This window comes from Drosophila miranda, chromosome 4, assembly GCF_003369915.1.
Source record: "Drosophila miranda strain MSH22 chromosome 4, D.miranda_PacBio2.1, whole genome shotgun sequence".
Lineage (NCBI taxonomy): Eukaryota > Metazoa > Arthropoda > Insecta > Diptera > Drosophilidae > Drosophila > Drosophila miranda.
Window position 1 is genome coordinate 13,268,161 of NC_046677.1, and position 21,263 is coordinate 13,289,423.

Here is a 21,263-nt window from a genome sequence, read left to right on the forward strand (position 1 = left end):
CTTTAAACTTCAGTGGCTGGCAGTTCTCAAGGAGTATGCAAGATTCCCTGACTGGTGCAGCGATGGGGCTAAAATGAGAGCCAAACAAAAGTTTACGAATATTATTATGGAATACGCACATAAATCAATAAAATTAGAAGTATGTCAATCTATATTTTAATATGGGAAACGACAAGTATTTTGCTGATATTACAGAAGTGAAGCCTTTTAAAGATATTAATTTACAACGATGCAATTTACAAAAGACTAAAACGTATGTACATACTTTTTTATTGAAATGTTTCAAATGAAACATCGCTTAGATATTCTACATCGAGTCAGCAAATGAATCAATAAATTACAAATATATGTGCACTACAATAAATAAACCGTGAAGTGGTATACAGAAGCTGTTTACCCACAGAAGATATTACCCTATAAAGTATGTACATATATTCATACATACATACCAATATAATATGTAGAGTCTTCTTTCAAGAATAGTCAGATGATTTATCGGAATCGGCCAGTTCGTCCGAGTATTTCCATAGCTGCCATAGAAACGATCCGTCGAAATGATGAAGATCGATTTTTTGTATAGTTTCTAGGGTATATCATCTTCGGCGCCTCGTGACTTAGCTGGACTTTATTTATTACAAGATTTTGCGTGTAAATTCCGTTGAAGTTTCTGTTAATTGAACAATCACTTGTCAGAGGAATGCAATTTTCCGAACACTATTGAAACTTTGAGGAATTTTAAATATACATACACATTGTTTATTCCATGTTCTTCCTCCTTTATGACTTAATTTAAAGCACACGAGCAACAAAGAGGACAGTCGTATTAAATAAATGCCGAAAAATTCCATCTATTTCTAGTTCAGACAAAGCCAAAACCCCAATCAAAATCCCAAAGCCACCCCACGAAAAACGTCTGAAAACTTTTAGGAAAGTCAAAGCCACAGACAGCAGCAGTGGCAGCAGCAAATCGGGGCAGTCAAAAAATATTAATAAACCGCAAGCGCTGTCTCGCTTCTGGCTTCTGACTGGGCTCCGCTCTCCCCCTATCGCTTTAGGAATGATATAAACCACAGGATAAAAACTCAAATATGCAGCATCGACAATTTTCCACAGCCATGTGAACAAAAAAAGGAAAACTATGAAAACATCATAAATTTCCCACAGTCGGAAAGGTTCTAGAGAGCTGACTCACCCACAAACTGTAGAAGCGCTAGGCTGTGGCTGGGGGAGGGGGATATGGCTGATTATCCAAATGATGCATTTGCAGCCCGAACCACGAGCCACGAGACCCGAACCAGTGAAAATTGCGAAAGGCTTTCCTTTCGCAATTAATCCTTCGATTGGAGAACGATGCTAGTGCAACAAGTCCGGGCCGGGGCGCACTTCATTGAATCGGCAGCAGTACCAAACGAAACCCGACTCACAAAGGTCACAGAATTACGGCACTCATTTGGGTTAGCAAGCAATTTGGTTGATGAAGAGCTGCGATAGAGAGAGCGCAGCGCTCCTATGTCGGTGGGGGTCTATGGGGTTAGGGGCTAAGACTAGAAGTCAGCATGAGGGCGAACTGGGCGAGCGGAGTGGACTCCTTAATGTGGTTTAATTGAGTGAATTTTAAGATCCTAGCGCTTTGATAATACCGACTGTCTGTGGCTGCGTGAGTATGCGATTTAGATCCATATAGGAACAGGGCTGAAAGAGGGACAACTACTGGAATACTGTCTATTGTTTTATTTCTTTAGCTCGGCCAAACCACGAAATGACTTCATCAAACCCAATTTCATTATTTGTAATAAATATTGATTTTGTTAAACTACCAGGGCATGCATTGAAAATTGAATTCCACAGTTTTGGCTCCAAAATTAAAAGTTCTATACATTAGTACCGTCTTAATTAGTATGCAACATCAGTGTCAATTTTTGCCAAAACTTTTGGTTAGTAATCGCAATAGAAATCGGAAGAACTACTAATTTTTAGTGTCTGAGCACTTACGTACACTGCTCACTCATAATGATCTCACCACCATTAAATTTGATTATTTTCAATGTCTAGGGTCTGCTCTAGGGGAGACCCAACAAAAATATTTGCCACCTCTGATATTTTCCTTCACCGCCGCAACCTCAACCCTTCCATGCAGGAAAGCATTGCACACTCGTTGAACAAACAGCTACAGCAACTATTATGCCTTTATTATTTATATTTTTTGTGCTCCAGCGTAATACACACTTAATTATCAGTCGGAAAGGCGGAGCACAAACAGCAGAAAGCCACAAACGGAATTATTGTGCAAGAGTCCTACAAAAACATTATTAGCGTGTGAGGGTCACACTCGCAGGGGTCTGCCCCACAAAGGCTGAACAAACACACACCACACGTACGATGGCGGGGGTAGGGGCAGGGGCAGAGGGTTGTGCATTTTACAGAAAACTTTCGAGAAATTCTAGCGAACATTGTTAGTCTCGCGAATTTGGCGCCACACACAACTTTTTACCATAAATCCAAATTTTCTCCTCATAGAGGTTTCCTTCTCTCTGGCGCATACGTACGAGTACTCGTATTTATTTGTTTTACTATAATAATCTGTGCCAGTACCCAGTACACCCAAAGGCAGGCACTTGAAAGCGGAAGTGCAAGTGCTGCGAAACTTCTTGTTTGTGTAAAAATAATTTCGGCTGCTCTTACAGAAATACTTTTGCTCTTACGAGTACGAGATAGTATTATCAGTGAACATGTTTATGTTAAATGTTGGAGAATAATTAGTTGTCTTGAATAATATATTTTCACTGGCAACACACTAAATATAAACCTGCAAAAATATTTTGATGAACGAAAACTCCACCAATACCCGCAAACTTTCAAGGAAAATAAAAACCAAATATAAATAAGCAGCAGATTAGAAATCACTGTCCAAGCAATCAAGGTTCCTGTCTATGCCACAACTTCACACATAGTACACATCATTCATGATTGGACTTCCATTGAAGCCAGCTCCATCATCAGTCAGTCCGTGAGTCAGTCCGTCAAGAACTTTATCATCTTTGCTGAGAACCATTGAAGCTTACACTCATCAACGAAATGCAGTAGGAGAGTGGGATGGGGAGGCGGAGGGAAGACCAGAATAAAGGAAAAGGAAAAATACATAGCTGCACAAATATTATGGCACTGGCAATATTTACACTTTCCACGCTTTTAACATTTTGCTTTCGACTTTCCATTTTCTCACATTTTGGCACTTGCTCTATCCACCTCTCCCTCTCTCCTGCATGTCCATCCATCCATACATCTGTACATCCAACCATCCATTCCGTCGACCTTTTCTTTGCACTTTGCTCTTCTTCGACGCTTCGTTTGCCAAAATAATATTCGTAAATAATTTTTGCACCTTGATGTGATTTGTGCGCAAAAATATTTTTCCAAATGATTTGTTTACTTATGTATTTACTTTTATCTGTGCTTTTGGCCAATTTCTGGCGTGAGTGCGAAAGCGACAGTGCGAGAGTGCTGGAAAGAGATGGCAAAAGCAGCAAAGTCGTATAAGGAGCTGCACCAGGAACAGAAACAGGAGAAGGAGCACTCACTGTAATTGTATTTGCTTTCGGAGCTTCCTCCGCGCCATTTTCCCGCCACGCAGCGAAAGTCAAACACAAATAAATAAACCGTTAAAGAGAAAAAGGCATGTCCATGGGCGGTGGGCGGTGGATGTCGGGGGAGCCGAAGGAAATGTGCGCTGGAAAATGCCGATGCACATTGATTAAATCAAACAAAAAGGAGGCAAATAAGAAAATTGGATAAAGGCAACACAACAGTTTTAGTTCATCAATATGAAAACGCTTTTGAATAGTCAGAATTCTTATCGTCCTCAGTTGCCGATAGATGATACATACAGATATAGAAATACATACAAGCTGTAGTCTTAATAGACATTCGGCTTCCTACTAATAAGCCTCCAATCTCAGAGGCTCTTAAAAAGACACATACACGCTTGTACATATATCTCTATAGACGTGTATAATTTTACGCTATTCCATGAAATAGTTTAAAAAAATGCGCTCCAGAGAAAAAGGTATATTTAAAAGGCATTTAGCAGAAAGAAGTTGGGTGTGATATAGACTCTAGATATGCACTCTCTTCTTTTGGATCCTATTTGGTATATTTTCTCTGTTGGTTTCGGCAAACGTGCCACCAACTATTCCAAAGGAACTCCATAATTCGACAAACAATTTTCATGCCCCACGAGCAGTCAATGGATGCGATCCACATAGAGAGGAGTGTGAAAAGCGCGTGCATGTGTTAAAGTCGGGAAAACGTGCGTGACGCGGATAAGTCTATAATTTAAATGTGTTGTTACACTTTACTGTAATGGTCTAACGTATGTACGGTACAAATTGTCGGGTTCAGGCCACGGGGAAAATGACTGAATAAAATTTTCAACGGACTGCGTCAGAGGGCTATAAACAGCTTTAAAGTAATCGAGTCGCACAATAAGCATAAAATATAATGTTCATATGAGCAAACAGTAGCGAAGAAGAGTGCACTGGCAGAGGGTAAGCCGAGCTAAGGCGAAAATAAAATAAAACTCCATGCGAAAGTTCTTAGCTGAAAATTGTTTACCACTGCCGATGATACTGAAACTGATGGTCATGATGATGTCATCAGCTCTACGCGAGGGTGTTCCCGAATTATGCATCATGGTGAATGTGAATGTGTCCCCATTGAAGGATTCCCTGTTTTCGTATACGCACACCCCAGACACACCCTCACAAAATCAATAGCAATAACAGGAGTTGGAGTTGGAGGAGGAGAAGGAGCTGAAGCTGGTGCTGGAGCTGGAGTAGTCATCGTTGAGATGAGCCGCAGACGTCGCCGACTCTCCGGCCAGACGGGCCGCCAATGTGTCGCCAATATTTTTTAGCAATCTCCCTTCCGGTGGGGGTTGATTTTCCTCTGTTCCATCGGTACTGTTCTCCTTCCGCCTCCTGTTTCCCACCCCGTATGTGTGCGGTTCCGTCTGAACTTTTGATGCTTTCGGTTTGGGGGCTTTCCTCTGATAGTTTTCACAGTTGCTCTCTGAACTTTTCATGCAGACTTGGCAACTGCTCCTTTTTTCAGCCACTGACTCATGTGCAATGAAATGTTCTACTCTTATTTCCAAACATTTCCCTTTGATGCTCGAGCTCTCCTAATGAGATATTTGCGGCCTCGAGGAGTGGGATTTTTAAATGAGAGGGGTTCGAAAATATTGAAAACTTTGATTAAAAATTCAGATACATTCTTATGGTCTTTGTCTAATTTTTTACTCCCTGCGGCTAGCGGCAAAATTTTAATTTTCGATTTCACTTTCATCTTTTAATTGGCCTCTGGTGTTAATTGAATAATATTAATTACTAACTGACAATCACAGGTGCTTTTCCCCATCCAAAATTTAAGTGGTGTAGACATCGAATCGACTCTGGGCAACCAGTGATGTTGAGGTAAGCGACATAATTTTTATAAAACAAAGAAATTTAAGAAATTTAAGTGGTTCTTAGGAAAAAAAAAAACAGTGGCGAAATTAGTAAAGTACAAAATTGACACAATATATTTAGGAACCATTTACTACGAAATGCCATACACAAGGAGAACTGGCGTGATATTTGTTTGTGGATTTTCTGCCCGTTTTCTTACAATATTTCTCCATTTTTGGACTTGTAAATTTACAGATTTGTACATACATATGTACTACATCTTACATACATCTGTCCATTTTCCAGAGCTATTATTTATAGAATTTAATTAAATTTCTTTTTGGGCTTTTGAAACATCTATTAGGTTTCTCCTTTGTATCCAAACAAATTTGATTACTACACACCCAAATGGTCCCCACTAATTAAATAATAAATTTAAGTAGTGACATGAACAAATCTTGTTGTTGGCGTTTCCTCTCGGTCCGTCCCTCTGGCCCTGTCTCTTTTGGCCAGCACATTTGTTTTATGTCATCGTCGTTTCATAAAAAGCTTTTGCAGTGGTGACGATGCCAGTGTCGCCACGGCGGCAAGGACGACAAGGACAACCTGTACTTGCATTCTGCCATTGCATTCACGATGCGCTTCTCCTTCTGCCACTGTTTCTGCTTCGGTTTCTGTTTCTGGTCTGTGGTTCCTGGTAATTACTCAAGCAGACGTCGAGCACTCGTGGAGGACTTGTCGGCTGGCAAACATAATGAACGTATGCGGCACAGTGGCATAAAAAGGTTTGCTCCTCCACTCCAAATGTCGCCGCATAGCGAAAAGTGGGCGAATGCAGCGATTGCACAGAAGAGGCGTGGCCAGGGCATTACGCGCACATAATTCTAATTAGTGGCATATGTCAGCGGAGAGGATATCTCATAGACCATGTCCCTCCTTCCTCTCTCCACACGCTCAAACACAAAAATTATGTTATTACAGCTTTCGAGTACAAGGGGGTTACGTTACGCGTGGCCGGAACCATGGATTAGGAAACCGAAGCTTTAGTTACCCTTGCATGTTCTTATAATATCCAATACGTGTATGATATAGTTTTTCATAGAGAATTGGCCGTACAGACACACCTTCAGGCCTATGTCGTCTTGGGTGTTGGGACGGGCATCCCTAAAAGGGGGACACTCGAAGCGGTGCCGCTCTTTGCTCACTGTCCGATACCCCCAATCGATACCACTAATGCTTTTCACACAGCACAATGTATTACGTTTGAGTCCACCCATTATAATAAAATATTTATAGATATTTTTTTAGTTTAGTTTGGATCTTTGAGCAGAAGCTCCTGGTCTTAATTAAAATACAACTTGGAGATGTATAATTACATTATTTTCTATTTATATCCAGATAATGAGCTCCAACGGGTTCTCAAACTGGGTCAGAAATTGGGAAATTGAAGCAATATCTTTTTGGAGTTTTCTTTAGAAAAACTTCAAAATGAATAAATATTATTATTAATATTAATTATTATTCCGGGCCATTTAACATTTTATATTTGGGTGTTGCTTCTTGAAAAGACAACAGCGATCGTATTTCGTCATATCCGTGAGCATTTCGTGATAATCCTGCTGCAGAATGATGGTCAGTGGCAACCTTCCTTGGGCTATTGACATTATATTATAAAATAAATCAATCTAACATTATTGGCTTTGATATATAATTGATTTATATCTGATCCAGATTCGGCTATCTGGTAGATATGGTCATTCACTATGATTAAGCGTTTAATTTTCGCGTATCTTCTAAATTATGGATGCCACAGATTTCAGTCCTTCTTCTTCGCTTCCTTCTAGACGTTACACACATCCACTTTCACCACAAATCCAATAATCCAATAATTGGTAGAAGAAGCTCAGATCGATGTCCGTGGTGCTGTAGTGAATTTCATGAAAATCAATGGCCTTGATGCTGCCCACCGTGACAACGGCGTCCTAGGGAACACTGTTCCGTACGAAGGTTCAAAAGTAGGCTGCGATTCATCGGAAGACGAGGAGCATAGACGCTCCATGAGCTGCGGCTCTAGTCTATTTATTTCTCAATATCAAGTAGGCTCTTGTTAACCAATAGTCTTACTGTCAATTTCAGACGTGTTTCTCCAAAAATAGATATTTCGCAGAAAAATTTGAGTAGTAGGAAAAACAATCCGAAAGTTTTGTTCCTGGCAGAGACTAAAATATAAATACAAATATACTAAAATGTCCAATCTCGAAGATTTCTTTTCCAAAAAGGATAACAAAAAGTCAAAAAGATGTCCCGAATATTTGGCGGCTGAGGAGCTGTACAAAACGCTCGAAGAATCAACGAAGTATTCGTCGGAGGACAACTCCAACCTGGAGGATGCCTTTCAATCGGAGGCATCGGGAACTGATTCTAAAGGAGCCTCAGCTTCGCTGAAATTCGGGATCCGTTTCTCAGATGAGGCCTTCAGCGAAGAGGATGAATGGTCTGACTTCACCGAGGAGAATCGTCGTCAATTTACTAACGTGCCACGCACCTTATCGATCGCGCTTACATCTCCTGCCCCTGTACCTGGCCCATTCGCTGGTGGCGATCTGAAGGAGGAGCCGGAGCAGCTGGACACTGGAGGTGATGGCGTTGATGTGGGATCAAAGGAAGGGGAAAGCGCGCTCGCCACAACATGTCCCTGGCAGAAGTCGGAGCAGGACAGCCACGAGCCGTCCAAGCAGAATGAACAATCAGACAGGAAAGCGAATACCCCGGTGGTCAAGAAAGAAATCTACATTCCCCCGGCTCTCCGTCAGAGCCAGGGCGACTTTAATAAACGCAAGGCGCAGCCACTTCAGCGCAAGGCTCCGTCTCCGATGCCGTTCAGGCCCCAAGCCCCCGATCTCAATAGCCTGGAGTACTTTCCGTCCTTGAGTGACTCAAAGATACTGAAGCGCCCCAAGTAAGAGCCGGGACGCCTCTACTTTTTTTGTTCAAATTTAAAATCAACCACAGCTCCCTTAATAATAAATACAACAAGAAGACTCACTCTCCCTATTTTCACCCTGTATATTCTGACAGACAAATTGGCACTCCATAGACCCATTAGCATTACACGACTCGCTGGTGTGCCCCGATGTGTCATTAGCTCTAAACGAGCCAAATATTTACAATAAAATCGGCTATAGCCTTAAATGCACCCCGTGGACTTCGAGCAAAACCCAACCCAACAGCAGGCCTGAAAAATTGAACTCCCCAATACTAGCTTGGTCTGCAGCAATCGGCAAGCTAATGTTGGCTGTAATTTTGTTCTCTACTTCTTTTGGCTAATAAATTGAGGTTGATGGAAGTGAAAGTGGTTTGAAAATGAAAGAACAAAACGGCTTCGTTATTCAGTTAGCTAGATGTATGTAAAAGGTACTTTTTATTCCCATCGTAATGTGAGTTTAATGTTCTCATGCTACAGCTGGCTTGACATGGGATTACCAACTCATACGAGCACATCATTGGTTTTAATATTATTTATTCATCATTCTGTAGAGGATACAAAATGAAACGAAAAAAGTTAGTTGGGATGGAGAAGCAGAAGGCATTGTTGATTGGAGGATTGGTTGATTGGGTTGGATTAAGCGTAGTTCGTGGGAAGATCAAAGTCGAGTGTAGCAAGCAAACTTAAGTTTGCCATTTGTTCCATATGAATTATCCATTTTGTACCTATGGAATATAATATTATTTTATACTTAGAAAAATGTATTATCCACTAATTTCTTACATACGTTTTTGTCGGGTATTACTGGTTGTAAGGTCGTCCAAAGTCGCGGTCCAGGGCGTATACTACATCTTGCCCATTTTGGTGGCCATGTCCACAATTACTTCCAGATTACTCTTCAAAGTCTTCACTTGGTTCAGTACATTCGAGTCCAGTTGCATGAGCACCTCACGGTTCACCTGCTTCATTTTAAGGGGATTTACCATGAACACGCCCTTTTTGGTGGGTATGTGTACGTCGGCACAGTTCTCCCGCCGATCAGTCTGAACAGCCAGCGGGCTGCCGCCACTGGACAGCACCAACTCTCCGGCGCGTGGAAAACGTAAAAAAGCCATGGGTGGCACTTTCTGTGGGGTTCTTCCACGCTTAAAATGACCCCTGTCCATCGATTGTATGAGTGAGCGCGGCAGAAGGGAGGTCTGGGGAGTACGCGAACGTCCGCGATCGGTGCTGCGTGCTCGGCTGGTTGGTGGCTCGGGAACTGAAGAGGATAACTGTGAGGCCGCCATAGTAGCAAGTATTTGCATTCACTTACCCTTCCACTTGTAGTCGGTGAAATATTTCAGCTTCATATTCAAAAACTCCGACATTTTCATCTCAATTAAATGCTTGTTAGTCCGGGCGTGGATGAGCTTGATTTGAGTCTCCACCTCAATCTTGGCGCGCATCTCAAGCTCATCGACCTGCTCCAGAACTGCATCGATCTTGATTTGAGTTAGGCGTACCTTCTCCTCTTGGTCCGCTTTCTCGCGCTTCGCCTGACGCGTCACAATTCGGGTGCGAGGCATCTTTCTCAACTTCCGACCGACTTATGAATTATGATACTTGCTACAATAATTCTAACGAATACAATAATTCACAGGCTACTTGGTTATGAAAAAACACAAACTAGTGCATAATTTCTGAACTAAACTTTAAGGAAACGTACTAAAATAAATTACATCTAGATACGATTTAGCATGGGCCACTACTTGAAGCCCACCTGGCTGGCCTGGTCTCAAAGGGTTTCCGACGTAAATTGCATTTCAGCTAGTGCAGAAAAAAATGCAGTTATGTACATATATTGTAAATATCTAAATGAGCGTAATGATAGCAAAGTATATATATGTATGTTGTTTATTTATTGTCTCATATTTCGGGTAAGCTTTTGATTGGCAGAATGAACATGAACTCTGCTATAATCGCCTGGTGTGTGTGGAGGGAGGACATGGGCTGAATAAACTCTGTCATAACTTTGCTTATAGTTTCTTAGGCAAAAAGGTATTACAAAGGATATAACATCTTTAAATGGGAGTTTCGCATCTGTTCGCTGAGATGGGGCAGGTATATATAGTCCTCGAAACCTACAGTGTGAATGCCCCCAGTCAGTACGTCGCGCATTCCGTAACTGGCCGACATGTGAGACGGATAACCCACACGACTAGCAATCATGCGATCCATTTGCACCGTCACATCACAAAACATCACACATCTCGGTCTTTTAATGATTCTGTCGTGCCCCTTGAACATGGAAGGAATTTATTTATTCAAAGGGTCTTGTTGAATGAGAAACAAAACTCAAGGATGGATCGATTTTATCAGTAAAATATTTGTTTTTTTATCTTATTTCCATACATTTGAGCTATGGTATTTTTGTCTTTTCTTCCGAGGGTTTATTTTTACAAAATATTCATTTACTTTTTGCATTCATCCATTAGATCCACTGACCTGTGGTCTGTGTCCCCGACAGCACGAATAACTCCTTGATGTCCTTAGTGGTTTTTTTTTAAAGTGTTGTAGTGTTCAGTCTTCGCCAGTGAGTTAGGGCCAGAGCCTATTTAGGCTCTAACTCCGACATTGGCCAATAGATGGTTTTTTTCTGACCTCATGTTAATATGAAGCTAGGTTCGAAGGCGCGCATTTTCGCTGTGCTCGGGTCCAGCTCGTCGGATTGGTCGGGGTTCTTTCTCCCCTAGCTACAAAGTTTTCCTGACACAAATCAATATAATGCGCTTCAAAAAAAATTAAACAGGATCTCGACGTTAATATCAATAACCAATAAAGAAAACTCATTTCTACTCTGCGCCGATACGCATTTAGAAAACGCTTAGAAAAAGTGTAGTTCGTCTTCTGTCTGATGGAGGGAACAGCGGTGATATATGTCCCTAGTCTTTACCCACCCAACCATGACAAACGCGCTTACATTCGGGCGTTGTCCCAATTCAAAGATCCAACATCTTCTAGTGCATTTTGAGGGAGATAAGCATAAGTACTTGACGGACGGAGACAATATTTAGTTTAGGCAGACATATTCATGATTACCAATTCATTTTATTTTTTTATGTTAAATGTCCCTTACCATAAGATATTGTATTGATATTTTTTACATAAATTACAGATATAATCCGATACCTTACATTTACAAATAAACAAAAATATACAAACTTCCTTCTTCTTGGATCAGCAAAAAAAAACTTAATTATTTGAGCATTTGAGGGGGGAAATATTCTTTCAAATCAGTATATATATATCTACTTTAACAAACTTACGCCTGCATTGGTGTATAGGCATTGTGGTTTCAGTCACTAGTGGTACTCACAGTAATTGGTTAAACTCATCGGTGTATCGTTGGGCCCAAGATGACTTTGACGGATTCATTTGTATACGCTGTGTAATTTAGAGGTTGGTCAGTATAAATGTATATATATATATAAAGAGAAACACATTATCCCAAACTCATATTGCTCAGATTTCAAAATCTTCAGTTACTTTACAAATTTACTCATTGGAGGAAGCTATTTAGTTACTACATTAATCAACACAATGATAAACGAGATATGAATATGTGGATCTAAACAGCTGGTTCTTAGAGCAGCAGCGTATAGATTTTTATGTGATAATGATAAAGGCAAACGGGAACTTGCACTTGAAATTTAACTTGAGAAACACGGGAATCAAAATAAAACAAAAATCTGCTGACAGCAAGAGTGGTTCTGAGGCAATGTGGTTTAGGCTAGCCTAATTACTCAATCCTTTGTAAATTTTCGTAGGTTGGTGACGATTATGTCCTCCGGCTTTTTGAGATCGGCAGGTTCAAACTGAAGTTCGGACATCCAGCAGTGGTGTATGGTGGTTGGTCTTTCACGAGCCGTAAATGATTTCCAATATTGAGCTAGCCCAACGTCAACGGTTCAGCCTTCACTTTGCCGCCGTGGATGTGCACTGCACTAACTCCCAAACGGTCAGCTTTGTTGTTTTAGTAGTTGATACCGTAGATTGGTTGGCCGGCTTGGCTGTATTAAGATTTTCCAGTACTCCTATCCCTAAATAAAACTGTGTCAGAACCTTATCTTTCCACGGTGGACTAACGTACCTTTTCTTCTTTCAAGAATTTCACTTTATTTGCACTTTTCCCTCGGGTAGTTCAGCTAACGCCACTCTTCGGATTTATTAATCCAAATAAACAGTGGATGATTGGATAATAGCGAAAAATTTGAAGTTATGTAACTCCACGTGTCTTCGCCATTCACTCTGCGATTGCTATCACGAAAATCTATATATACGTGTGCCGTAAGTGAAACTATGCAGGGGAATGATTTCACATGAAAAAAGTCTATTCGCCTGTACCTATTGCATTCCCAAGCTGAGCTTTAAGCTTTAACATAACTGTGCAATCGGATGATCTTCTGGATCTCCTGCATTCCACCAATTTCTTCGAGCTATGCTAGCGAAGGCGGTATGAAAAGTATCTTTCTAGAAAGTGTACCTAACTTGTACGACCTTTTCCTTTTTCTTTTGATTTTCGAATAGTTGGACACTACAATCCCTAAAAGGGGGACACTCGAAGCGGTGCCGCTCTTTGCTCACTGTCCGAAACCCCCAATCGATACCACTAATGCTTTTCACACAGCACAATGTAGTACGTTTGAGTCCACCCATTATATTAAAATATTTATAAATATTTTTTTAGTTTAGTTTGGATCTTTGAGCAGAAGCTCCTGGTCTTAATTAAAATATAACTTGGATATCTATCTAAATCAATCTAACATTATTGGCTCTGATATATAATTGATCTATATCTGATCCAGATTCGGCTATCTGGTAGATATGATTGTGCGTTTAATTTTCGCGTTTCTTCTAAATTATGGATGCCACAGATTTCAGTCCATTGTGTGGCCGGAAGGGGGTGGGGCAATTGTAACAGTGAAATCTAACAGGAGTGTGGATAACCAGATGGATGCTGATCATGAATATAAATACTTTATGGGGTCGGAAACGCTTCATTCTGGACGTTACACACATCCACTTTCACCACAAATCCAATAATCCAATAATTGGTAGAAGAAGCTCAGATCGATGTCCGTGGTGCTGTAGTGAATTTCATGAAAATCAATGGCCTTGATGCTGCCCACCGTGACAACGGCGTCCTAGGGAACACTGTTCCGTACGAAGGTTCAAAAGTAGGCTGCGATTCATCGGAAGACGAGGAGCATAGACGCTCCATGAGCTGCGGCTCTAGTCTATTTATTTCTCAATATCAAGTAGGCTCTTGTTAACCAATAGTCTTACTGTCAATTTCAGACGTGTTTCTCCAAAAATAGATATTTCGCAGAAAAATTTGAGTAGTAGGAAAAACAATCCGAAAGTTTTGTTCCTGGCAGAGACTAAAATATAAATACAAATATACTAAAATGTCCAATCTCGAAGATTTCTTTTCCAAAAAGGATAACAAAAAGTCAAAAAGAAGTCCCGAATATTTGGCGGCTGAGGAGCTGTACAAAACGCTCGAAGAATCAACGAAGTATTCGTCGGAGGACAACTCCAACCTGGAGGATGCCTTTCAATCGGAGGCATCGGGAACTGATTCTAAAGGAGCCTCAGCTTCGCTGAAATTCGGGATCCGTTTTTCAGATGAGGCCTTCAGCGAAGAAGATGAATGGTCTGACTTCACCGAGGAGAATCGTCGTCAATTTACTAACGTGCCACGCACCTTATCGATCGCGCTTACATCCCCTGCCCCTGCACCTGGCCCATTCGCTGGTGGCGATCTGAAGGAGGAGCCGGAGCAGCTGGACACTGGAGGTGATGGCGTTGATGTGGGATCAAAGGAAGGGGAAAGCGCGCTCGCCACAACATGTCCCTGGCAGAAGTCGGAGCAGGACAGCCACGAGCCGTCCAAGCAGAATGAACAATCAGACAGGAAAGCGAATACCCCGGTGGTCAAGAAAGAAATCTACATTCCCCCGGCTCTCCGTCAGAGCCAGGGCGACTTTAATAAACGCAAGGCGCAGCCACTTCAGCGCAAGGCTCCGTCTCCGATGCCGTTCAGGCCCCAAGCCCCCGATCTCAATAGCCTGGAGTACTTTCCGTCCTTGAGTGACTCAAAGATACTGAAGCGTTCCAAGTAAGAGCCGGGACGCCTCTACTTTTTTTGTTCAAATTTAAAATCAACCACAGCTCCCTTAATAATAAATACAACAAGAAGACTCACTCTCCCTATTTTCACCCTGTATATTCTGACAGACAAATTGGCACTCCATAGACCCATTAGCATTACACGACTCGCTGGTGTGCCCCGATGTGTCATTAGCTCTAAACGAGCCAAATATTTACAATAAAATCGGCTATAGCCTTAAATGCACCCCGTGGACTTCGAGCAAAACCCAACCCAACAGCAGGCCTGAAAAATTGAACTCCCCAATACTAGCTTGGTCTGCAGCAATCGGCAAGCTAATGTTGGCTGTAATTTTGTTCTCTACTTCTTTTGGCTAATAAATTGAGGTTGATGGAAGTGAAAGTGGTTTGAAAATGAAAGAACAAAACGGCTTCGTTATTCAGTTAGCTAGATGTATGTAAAAGGTACTTTTTATTCCCATTGTAATGTGAGTTTAATGTTCTCATGCTACAGCTGGCTTGACATGGGACTACCAACTCATACGAGCACATCATTGGTTTTAATATTATTTATTCATCATTCTGTAGAGGATACAAAATGAAACGAAAAAAGTTAGTTGGGATGGAGAAGCAGAAGGCATTGTTGATTGGAGGATTGGTTGATTGGGTTGGATTAAGCGTAGTTCGTGGGAAGATCAAAGTCGAGTGTAGCAAGCAAACTTAAGTTTGCCATTTGTTCCATATGAATTATCCATTTTGTACCTATGGAATATAATATTATTTTATAGTTAGAAAAATGTATTATCGACTAATTTCTTACATACATCTTTGTCGGGTTGTAAGGTCGTCCAAAGTCGCGGTCCAGGGCGTATACTACATCTTGCCCATTTTGGTGGCCATGTCCACAATTACTTCCAGATTACTCTTCAAAGTCTTCACTTGGTTCAGTACATTCGAGTCCAGTTGCATGAGCACCTCACGGTTCACTTGCTTCATTTTAAGGGGATTTACCATGAACACGCCCTTTTTGGTGGGTATGTGTACGTCGGCACAGTTCTCCCGCCGATCAGTCTGAACAGCCAGCGGGCTGCCGCCACTGGACAGCACCAACTCTCCGGCGCGTGGAAAACGTAAAAAAGCCATGGGTGGCACTTTCTGTGGGGTTCTTCCACGCTTAAAATGACTCCTGTCCATCGATTGTATGAGTGAGCGCGGCAGAAGGGAGGTCTGGGGAGTACGCGAACGTCCGCGATCGGTGCTGCGTGCTCGGCTGGTTGGTGGCTCGGGAACTGAAGAGGATAACTGTGAGGCCGTCATAGTAGCAAGTATTTGCCTTCACTTACCCTTCCACTTGTAGTCGGTGAAATATTTCAGCTTCATATTCAAAAACTCCGACATTTTCATCTCAATTAAATGCGTGTTAGTCCGGGCGTGGATGAGCTTGATTTGAGTCTCCACCTCAGTCTTGGCGCGCATCTCAAGCTCATCGACCTGCTCCAGAACTGCATCGATCTTGATTTGAGTTAGGCGTACCTTCTCCTCTTGGTCCGCTTTCTCGCGCTTCGCCTGACGCGTCACAATTCGGGTGCGAGGCATCTTTCTCAACTTCCGACCGACTTATGAATTATGATACTTGCTACAATAATTCTAACGAATACAATAATTCACAGGCTACTTGGTTATGAAAAAACACAAACTAATGCTTTTCACACAGCACAATGTAGTACGTTTGAGTCCACCCATTATATTAAAATATTTATAAATATTTTTTTAGTTTAGTTTGGATCTTTGAGCAGAAGCTCCTGGTCTTAATTAAAATATAACTTGGATATCTATCTAAATCAATCTAACCTTAATTGCTCTGATATATAATTTATCTATATCTGATCCAGATTCGGCTATCTGGTAGATATGATTGTGCGTTTAATTTTCGCGTTTCTTCTAAATTATGGATGCCACAGATTTCAGTCCATTGTGTGGCCGGAAGGGGGTGGGGCAATTGTAACAGTGAAATCTAACAGGAGTGTGGATAACCAGATGGATGCTGATCATGAATATATATACTTTATGGGGTCGGAAACGCTTCATTCTGGACGTTACACACATCCACTTTCACCACAAATCCAATAATCCAATAATTGGTAGAAGAAGCTCAGATCGATGTCCGTGGTGCTGTAGTGAATTTCATGAAAATCAATGGCCTTGATGCTGCCCACCGATACAACGGCGTCCTAGGGAACACTGTTCCGTACGAAGGTTCAAAAGTAGGCTGCGATTCATCGGAAAACGAGGAGCATAGACGCTCCATGAGCTGCGGCTCTAGTCTATTTATTTCTCAATATCAAGTAGGCTCTTGTTAACCAATAGTTTTACTGTCAATTTCAGACGTGTTTCTCCAAAAATAGATATTTCGCAGAAAAATTTGAGTAGTAGGAAAAACAATCCGAAAGTTTTGTTCCTGGCAGAGACTAAAATATAAATACAAATATACTAAAATGTCCAATCTCGAAGATTTCTTTTCCAAAAAGGATAACAAAAAGTCAAAAAGATGTCCCGAATATTTGGCGGCTGAGGAGCTGTACAAAACGCTCGAAGAATCAACGAAGTATTCGTCGGAGGACAACTCCAACCTGGAGGATGCATTTCAATCGGAGGCATCGGGAACTGATTCTAAAGGAGCCTCAGCTTCGCTGAAATTCGGGATCCGTTTTTCAGATGAGGCCTTCAGCGAAGAAGATGAATGGTCTGACTTCACCGAGGAGAATCGTCGTCAATTTACTAACGTGCCACGCACCTTATCGATCGCGCTTACATCCCCTGCCCCTGCACCTGGCCCATTCGCTGGTGGCGATCTGAAGGAGGAGCCGGAGCAGCTGGACACTGGAGGTGATGGCGTTGATGTGGGATCAAAGGAAGGGGAAAGCGCGCTCGCCACAACATGTCCCTGGCAGAAGTCGGAGCAGGACAGCCACGAGCCGTCCAAGCAGAATGAACAATCAGACAGGAAAGCGAATACCCCGGTGGTCAAGAAAGAAATCTACATTCCCCCGGCTCTCCGTCAGAGCCAGGGCGACTTTAATAAACGCAAGGCGCAGCCACTTCAGCGCAAGGCTCCGTCTCCGATGCCGTTCAGGCCCCAAGCCCCCGATCTCAATAGCCTGGAGTACTTTCCGTCCTTGAGTGACTCAAAGATACTGAAGCGTTCCAAGTAAGAGCCGGGACGCCTCTACTTTTTTTGTTCAAATTTAAAATCAACCACAGCTCCCTTAATAATAAATACAACAAGAAGACTCACTCTCCCTATTTTCACCCTGTATATTCTGACAGACAAATTGGCACTCCATAGACCCATTAGCATTACACGACTCGCTGGTGTGCCCCGATGTGTCATTAGCTCTAAACGAGCCAAATATTTACAATAAAATCGGCTATAGCCTTAAATGCACCCCGTGGACTTCGAGCAAAACCCAACCCAACAGCAGGCCTGAAAAATTGAACTCCCCAATACTAGCCTGGTCTGCAGCAATCGGCAAGCTAATGTTGGCTGTAATTTTGTTCTCTACTTCTTTTGGCTAATAAATTGAGGTTGATGGAAGTGAAAGTGGTTTGAAAATGAAAGAACAAAACGGCTTCGTTATTCAGTTAGCTAGATGTATGTAAAAGGTACTTTTTATTCCCATTGTAATGTGAGTTTAATGTTCTCATGCTACAGCTGGCTTGACATGGGATTACCAACTCATACGAGCACATCATTGGTTTTAATATTATTTATTCATCATTCTGTAGAGGATACAAAATGAAACGAAAAAAGTTAGTTGGGATGGAGAAGCAGAAGGCATTGTTGATTGGAGGATTGGTTGATTGGGTTGGATTAAGCGTAGTTCGTGGGAAGATCAAAGTCGAGTGTAGCAAGCAAACTTAAGTTTGCCATTTGTTCCATATGAATTATCCATTTTGTACCTATGGAATATAATATTATTTTATAGTTAGAAAAATGTATTATCGACTAATTTCTTACATACATCTTTGTCGGGTTGTAAGATCGTCCAAAGTCGCGGTCCAGGGCGTATACTACATCTTGCCCATTTTGGTGGCCATGTCCACAATTACTTCCAGATTACTCTTCAAAGTCTTCACTTGGTTCAGTACATTCGAGTCCAGTTGCATGAGCACCTCACGGTTCACCTGCTTCATTTTAAGGGGATTTACCATGAACACGCCCTTTTTGGTGGGTATGTGTACGTCGGCACAGTTCTCCCGCCGATCAGTCTGAACAGCCAGCGGGCTGCCGCCACTGGACAGCACCAACTCTCCGGCGCGTGGAAAACGTAAAAAAGCCATGGGTGGCACTTTCTGTGGGGTTCTTCCACGCTTAAAATGACCCCTGTCCATCGATTGTATGAGTGAGCGCGGCAGAAGGGAGGTCTGGGGAGTACGCGAACGTCCGCGATCGGTGCTGCGTGCTCGGCTGGTTGGTGGCTCGGGAACTGAAGAGGATAACTGTGAGGCCGCCATAGTAGCAAGTATTTGCCTTCACTTACCCTTCCACTTGTAGTCGGTGAAATATTTCAGCTTCATATTCAAAAACTCCGACATTTTCATCTCAATTAAATGCGTGTTAGTCCGGGCGTGGATGAGCTTGATTTGAGTCTCCACCTCAGTCTTGGCGCGCATCTCAAGCTCATCGACCTGCTCCAGAACTGCATCGATCTTGATTTGAGTTAGGCGTACCTTCTCCTCTTGGTCCGCTTTCTCGCGCTTCGCCTGACGCGTCACAATTCGGGTGCGAGGCATCTTTCTCAACTTCCGACCGACTTATGAATTATGATACTTGCTACAATAATTCTAACGAATACAATAATTCACAGGCTACTTGGTTATGAAAAAACACAAACTAATGCTTTTCACACAGCACAATGTAGTACGTTTGAGTCCACCCATTATATTAAAATATTTATAAATATTTTTTTAGTTTAGTTTGGATCTTTGAGCAGAAGCTCCTGGTCTTAATTAAAATATAACTTGGATATCTATCTAAATCAATCTAACATTATTGGCTCTGATATATAATTGATCTATATCTGATCCAGATTCGGCTATCTGGTAGATTGTGCGTTTAATTTTCGCGTTTCTTCTAAATTATGGATGCCACAGATTTCAGTCCATTGTGTGGCCGGAAGGGGGTGGGGCAATTGTAACAGTGAAATCTAACAGGAGTGTGGATAACCAGATGGATGCTGATCATGAATATATATACTTTATGGGGTCGGAAACGCTTCATTCTGGACGTTACACACATCCACTTTCACCACAAATCCAATAATCCAATAATTGGTAGAAGAAGCTCAGATCGATGTCCGTGGTGCTGTAGTGAATTTCATGAAAATCAATGGCCTTGATGCTGCCCACCGATACAACGGCGTCCTAGGGAACACTGTTCCGTACGAAGGTTCAAAAGTAGGCTGCGATTCATCGGAAGACGAGGAGCATAGACGCTCCATGAGCTGCGGCTCTAGTCTATTTATTTCTCAATATCAAGTAGGCTCTTGTTAACCAATAGTTTTACTGTCAATTTCAGACGTGTTTCTCCAAAAATAGATATTTCGCAGAAAAATTTGAGTAGTAGGAAAAACAATCCGAAAGTTTTGTTCCTGGCAGAGACTAAAATATAAATACAAATATACTAAAATGTCCAATCTCGAAGATTTCTTTTCCAAAAAGGATAACAAAAAGTCAAAAAGATGTCCCGAATATTTGGCGGCTGAGGAGCTGTACAAAACGCTCGAAGAATCAACGAAGTATTCGTCGGAGGACAACTCCAACCTGGAGGATGCCTTTCAATCGGAGGCATCGGGAACTGATTCTAAAGGAGCCTCAGCTTCGCTGAAATTCGGGATCCGTTTTTCAGATGAGGCCTTCAGCGAAGAAGATGAATGGTCTGACTTCACCGAGGAGAATCGTCGTCAATTTACTAACGTGCCACGCACCTTATCGATGGCGCTTACATCCCCTGCCCCTGTACCTGGCCCATTCGCTGGTGGCGATCTGAAGGAGGAGCCGGAGCAGCTGGACACTGGAGGTGATGGCGTTGATGTGGGATCAAAGGAAGGGGAAAGCGCGCTCGCCACAACATGTCCCTGGCAGAAGTCGGAGCAGGACAGCCACGAGCCGTCCAAGCAGAATGAACAATCAGACAGGAAAGCGAATACCCCGGTGGTCAAGAAAGAAATCTACATTCCCCCGGCTCTCCGTCAGAGCCAGGGCGACTTTAATAAACGCAAGGCGCAGCCACTTCAGCGCAAGGCTCCGTCTCCGATGCCGTTCAGGCCCCAAGCCCCCGATCTCAATAGCCTGGAGTACTTTCCGTCCTTGAGTGACTCAAAGATACTGAAGCGCCCCAAGTAAGAGCCGGGACGCCTCTACTTTTTTTGTTCAAATTTAAAATCAACCACAGCTCCCTTAATAATAAATACAACAAGAAGACTCACTCTCCCTATTTTCACCCTGTATATTCTGACAGACAAATTGGCACTCCATAGACCCATTAGCATTACACGACTCGCTGGTGTGCCCCGATGTGTCATTAGCTCTAAACGAGCCAAATATTTACAATAAAATCGGCTATAGCCTTAAATGCACCCCGTGGACTTCGAGCAAAACCCAACCCAACAGCAGGCCTG

At 42.3% G+C, this 21,263-nt stretch overlaps 7 protein-coding genes across 10 annotated transcripts; 4 read left to right on the forward strand and 3 right to left on the reverse strand.

Annotated features, from left to right (window-relative positions):
• Positions 1-7,585: 7,585 nt before the first annotated feature.
• On the forward strand, positions 7,586-8,498 carry LOC117188840 (protein CDV3 homolog). Its single transcript, XM_033393314.1, has one exon. The coding sequence runs from the start codon at positions 7,691-7,693 to the stop codon at positions 8,405-8,407; it is 717 nt and encodes a 238-aa protein (XP_033249205.1). The 5' UTR covers positions 7,586-7,690; the 3' UTR covers positions 8,408-8,498.
• Positions 8,499-8,947: 449 nt separating this feature from the next.
• Positions 8,948-10,076, reverse strand: LOC117188842 (borealin-like). Of its 2 annotated transcripts, none has more exons than XM_033393317.1 (3): positions 9,746-10,076; positions 9,218-9,691; positions 8,948-9,155 (listed from the first exon to the last, which is right to left on the reverse strand). In XM_033393317.1, exons 1-2 carry the CDS (start codon positions 9,996-9,998, stop codon positions 9,276-9,278), a joined length of 669 nt encoding a protein of 222 aa, XP_033249208.1. In that variant the 5' UTR covers positions 9,999-10,076; the 3' UTR covers positions 8,948-9,155; positions 9,218-9,275. The 2 variants fall into 2 exon arrangements, with proteins under 2 accessions (XP_033249208.1, XP_033249207.1); XM_033393316.1 differs by having other exon boundaries at positions 9,214-9,691; positions 9,746-9,998.
• Positions 10,077-13,880: 3,804 nt separating this feature from the next.
• On the forward strand, positions 13,881-14,597 carry LOC117188706 (protein CDV3 homolog). The gene has a single exon (XM_033392949.1). It carries the CDS (start codon positions 13,881-13,883, stop codon positions 14,595-14,597), a length of 717 nt encoding a protein of 238 aa, XP_033248840.1.
• Positions 14,598-15,137: 540 nt separating this feature from the next.
• Positions 15,138-16,282, reverse strand: LOC117188841 (borealin-like). 2 transcript variants are annotated; one of them, XR_004472891.1, is made up of 3 exons: positions 15,927-16,282; positions 15,404-15,872; positions 15,138-15,345 (listed from the first exon to the last, which is right to left on the reverse strand). XR_004472891.1 is itself a non-coding variant. In XM_033393315.1 (3 exons), exons 1-2 carry the CDS (start codon positions 16,177-16,179, stop codon positions 15,457-15,459), a joined length of 669 nt encoding a protein of 222 aa, XP_033249206.1. In that variant the 5' UTR covers positions 16,180-16,279; the 3' UTR covers positions 15,138-15,345; positions 15,408-15,456. The 2 variants fall into 2 exon arrangements, 1 of the variants encoding a protein (XP_033249206.1); XM_033393315.1 differs by having other exon boundaries at positions 15,408-15,872; positions 15,927-16,279.
• A 796-nt stretch (positions 16,283-17,078) lies between these two features.
• LOC117188707 (protein CDV3 homolog) lies at positions 17,079-17,795 on the forward strand. Its single transcript, XM_033392950.1, has one exon. The coding sequence runs from the start codon at positions 17,079-17,081 to the stop codon at positions 17,793-17,795; it is 717 nt and encodes a 238-aa protein (XP_033248841.1).
• A 540-nt stretch (positions 17,796-18,335) lies between these two features.
• Positions 18,336-19,470, reverse strand: LOC108161136 (borealin-like). Of its 2 annotated transcripts, none has more exons than XR_004472893.1 (3): positions 19,125-19,470; positions 18,602-19,070; positions 18,336-18,543 (listed from the first exon to the last, which is right to left on the reverse strand). XR_004472893.1 is itself a non-coding variant. In XM_033393318.1 (3 exons), exons 1-2 carry the CDS (start codon positions 19,375-19,377, stop codon positions 18,655-18,657), a joined length of 669 nt encoding a protein of 222 aa, XP_033249209.1. In that variant the 5' UTR covers positions 19,378-19,470; the 3' UTR covers positions 18,336-18,543; positions 18,606-18,654. The 2 variants fall into 2 exon arrangements, 1 of the variants encoding a protein (XP_033249209.1); XM_033393318.1 differs by having other exon boundaries at positions 18,606-19,070.
• An 801-nt stretch (positions 19,471-20,271) lies between these two features.
• LOC108164073 (protein CDV3 homolog) lies at positions 20,272-20,988 on the forward strand. The gene has a single exon (XM_033392951.1). The coding sequence runs from the start codon at positions 20,272-20,274 to the stop codon at positions 20,986-20,988; it is 717 nt and encodes a 238-aa protein (XP_033248842.1).
• The last annotated feature ends 275 nt before the right edge of the window (positions 20,989-21,263 follow it).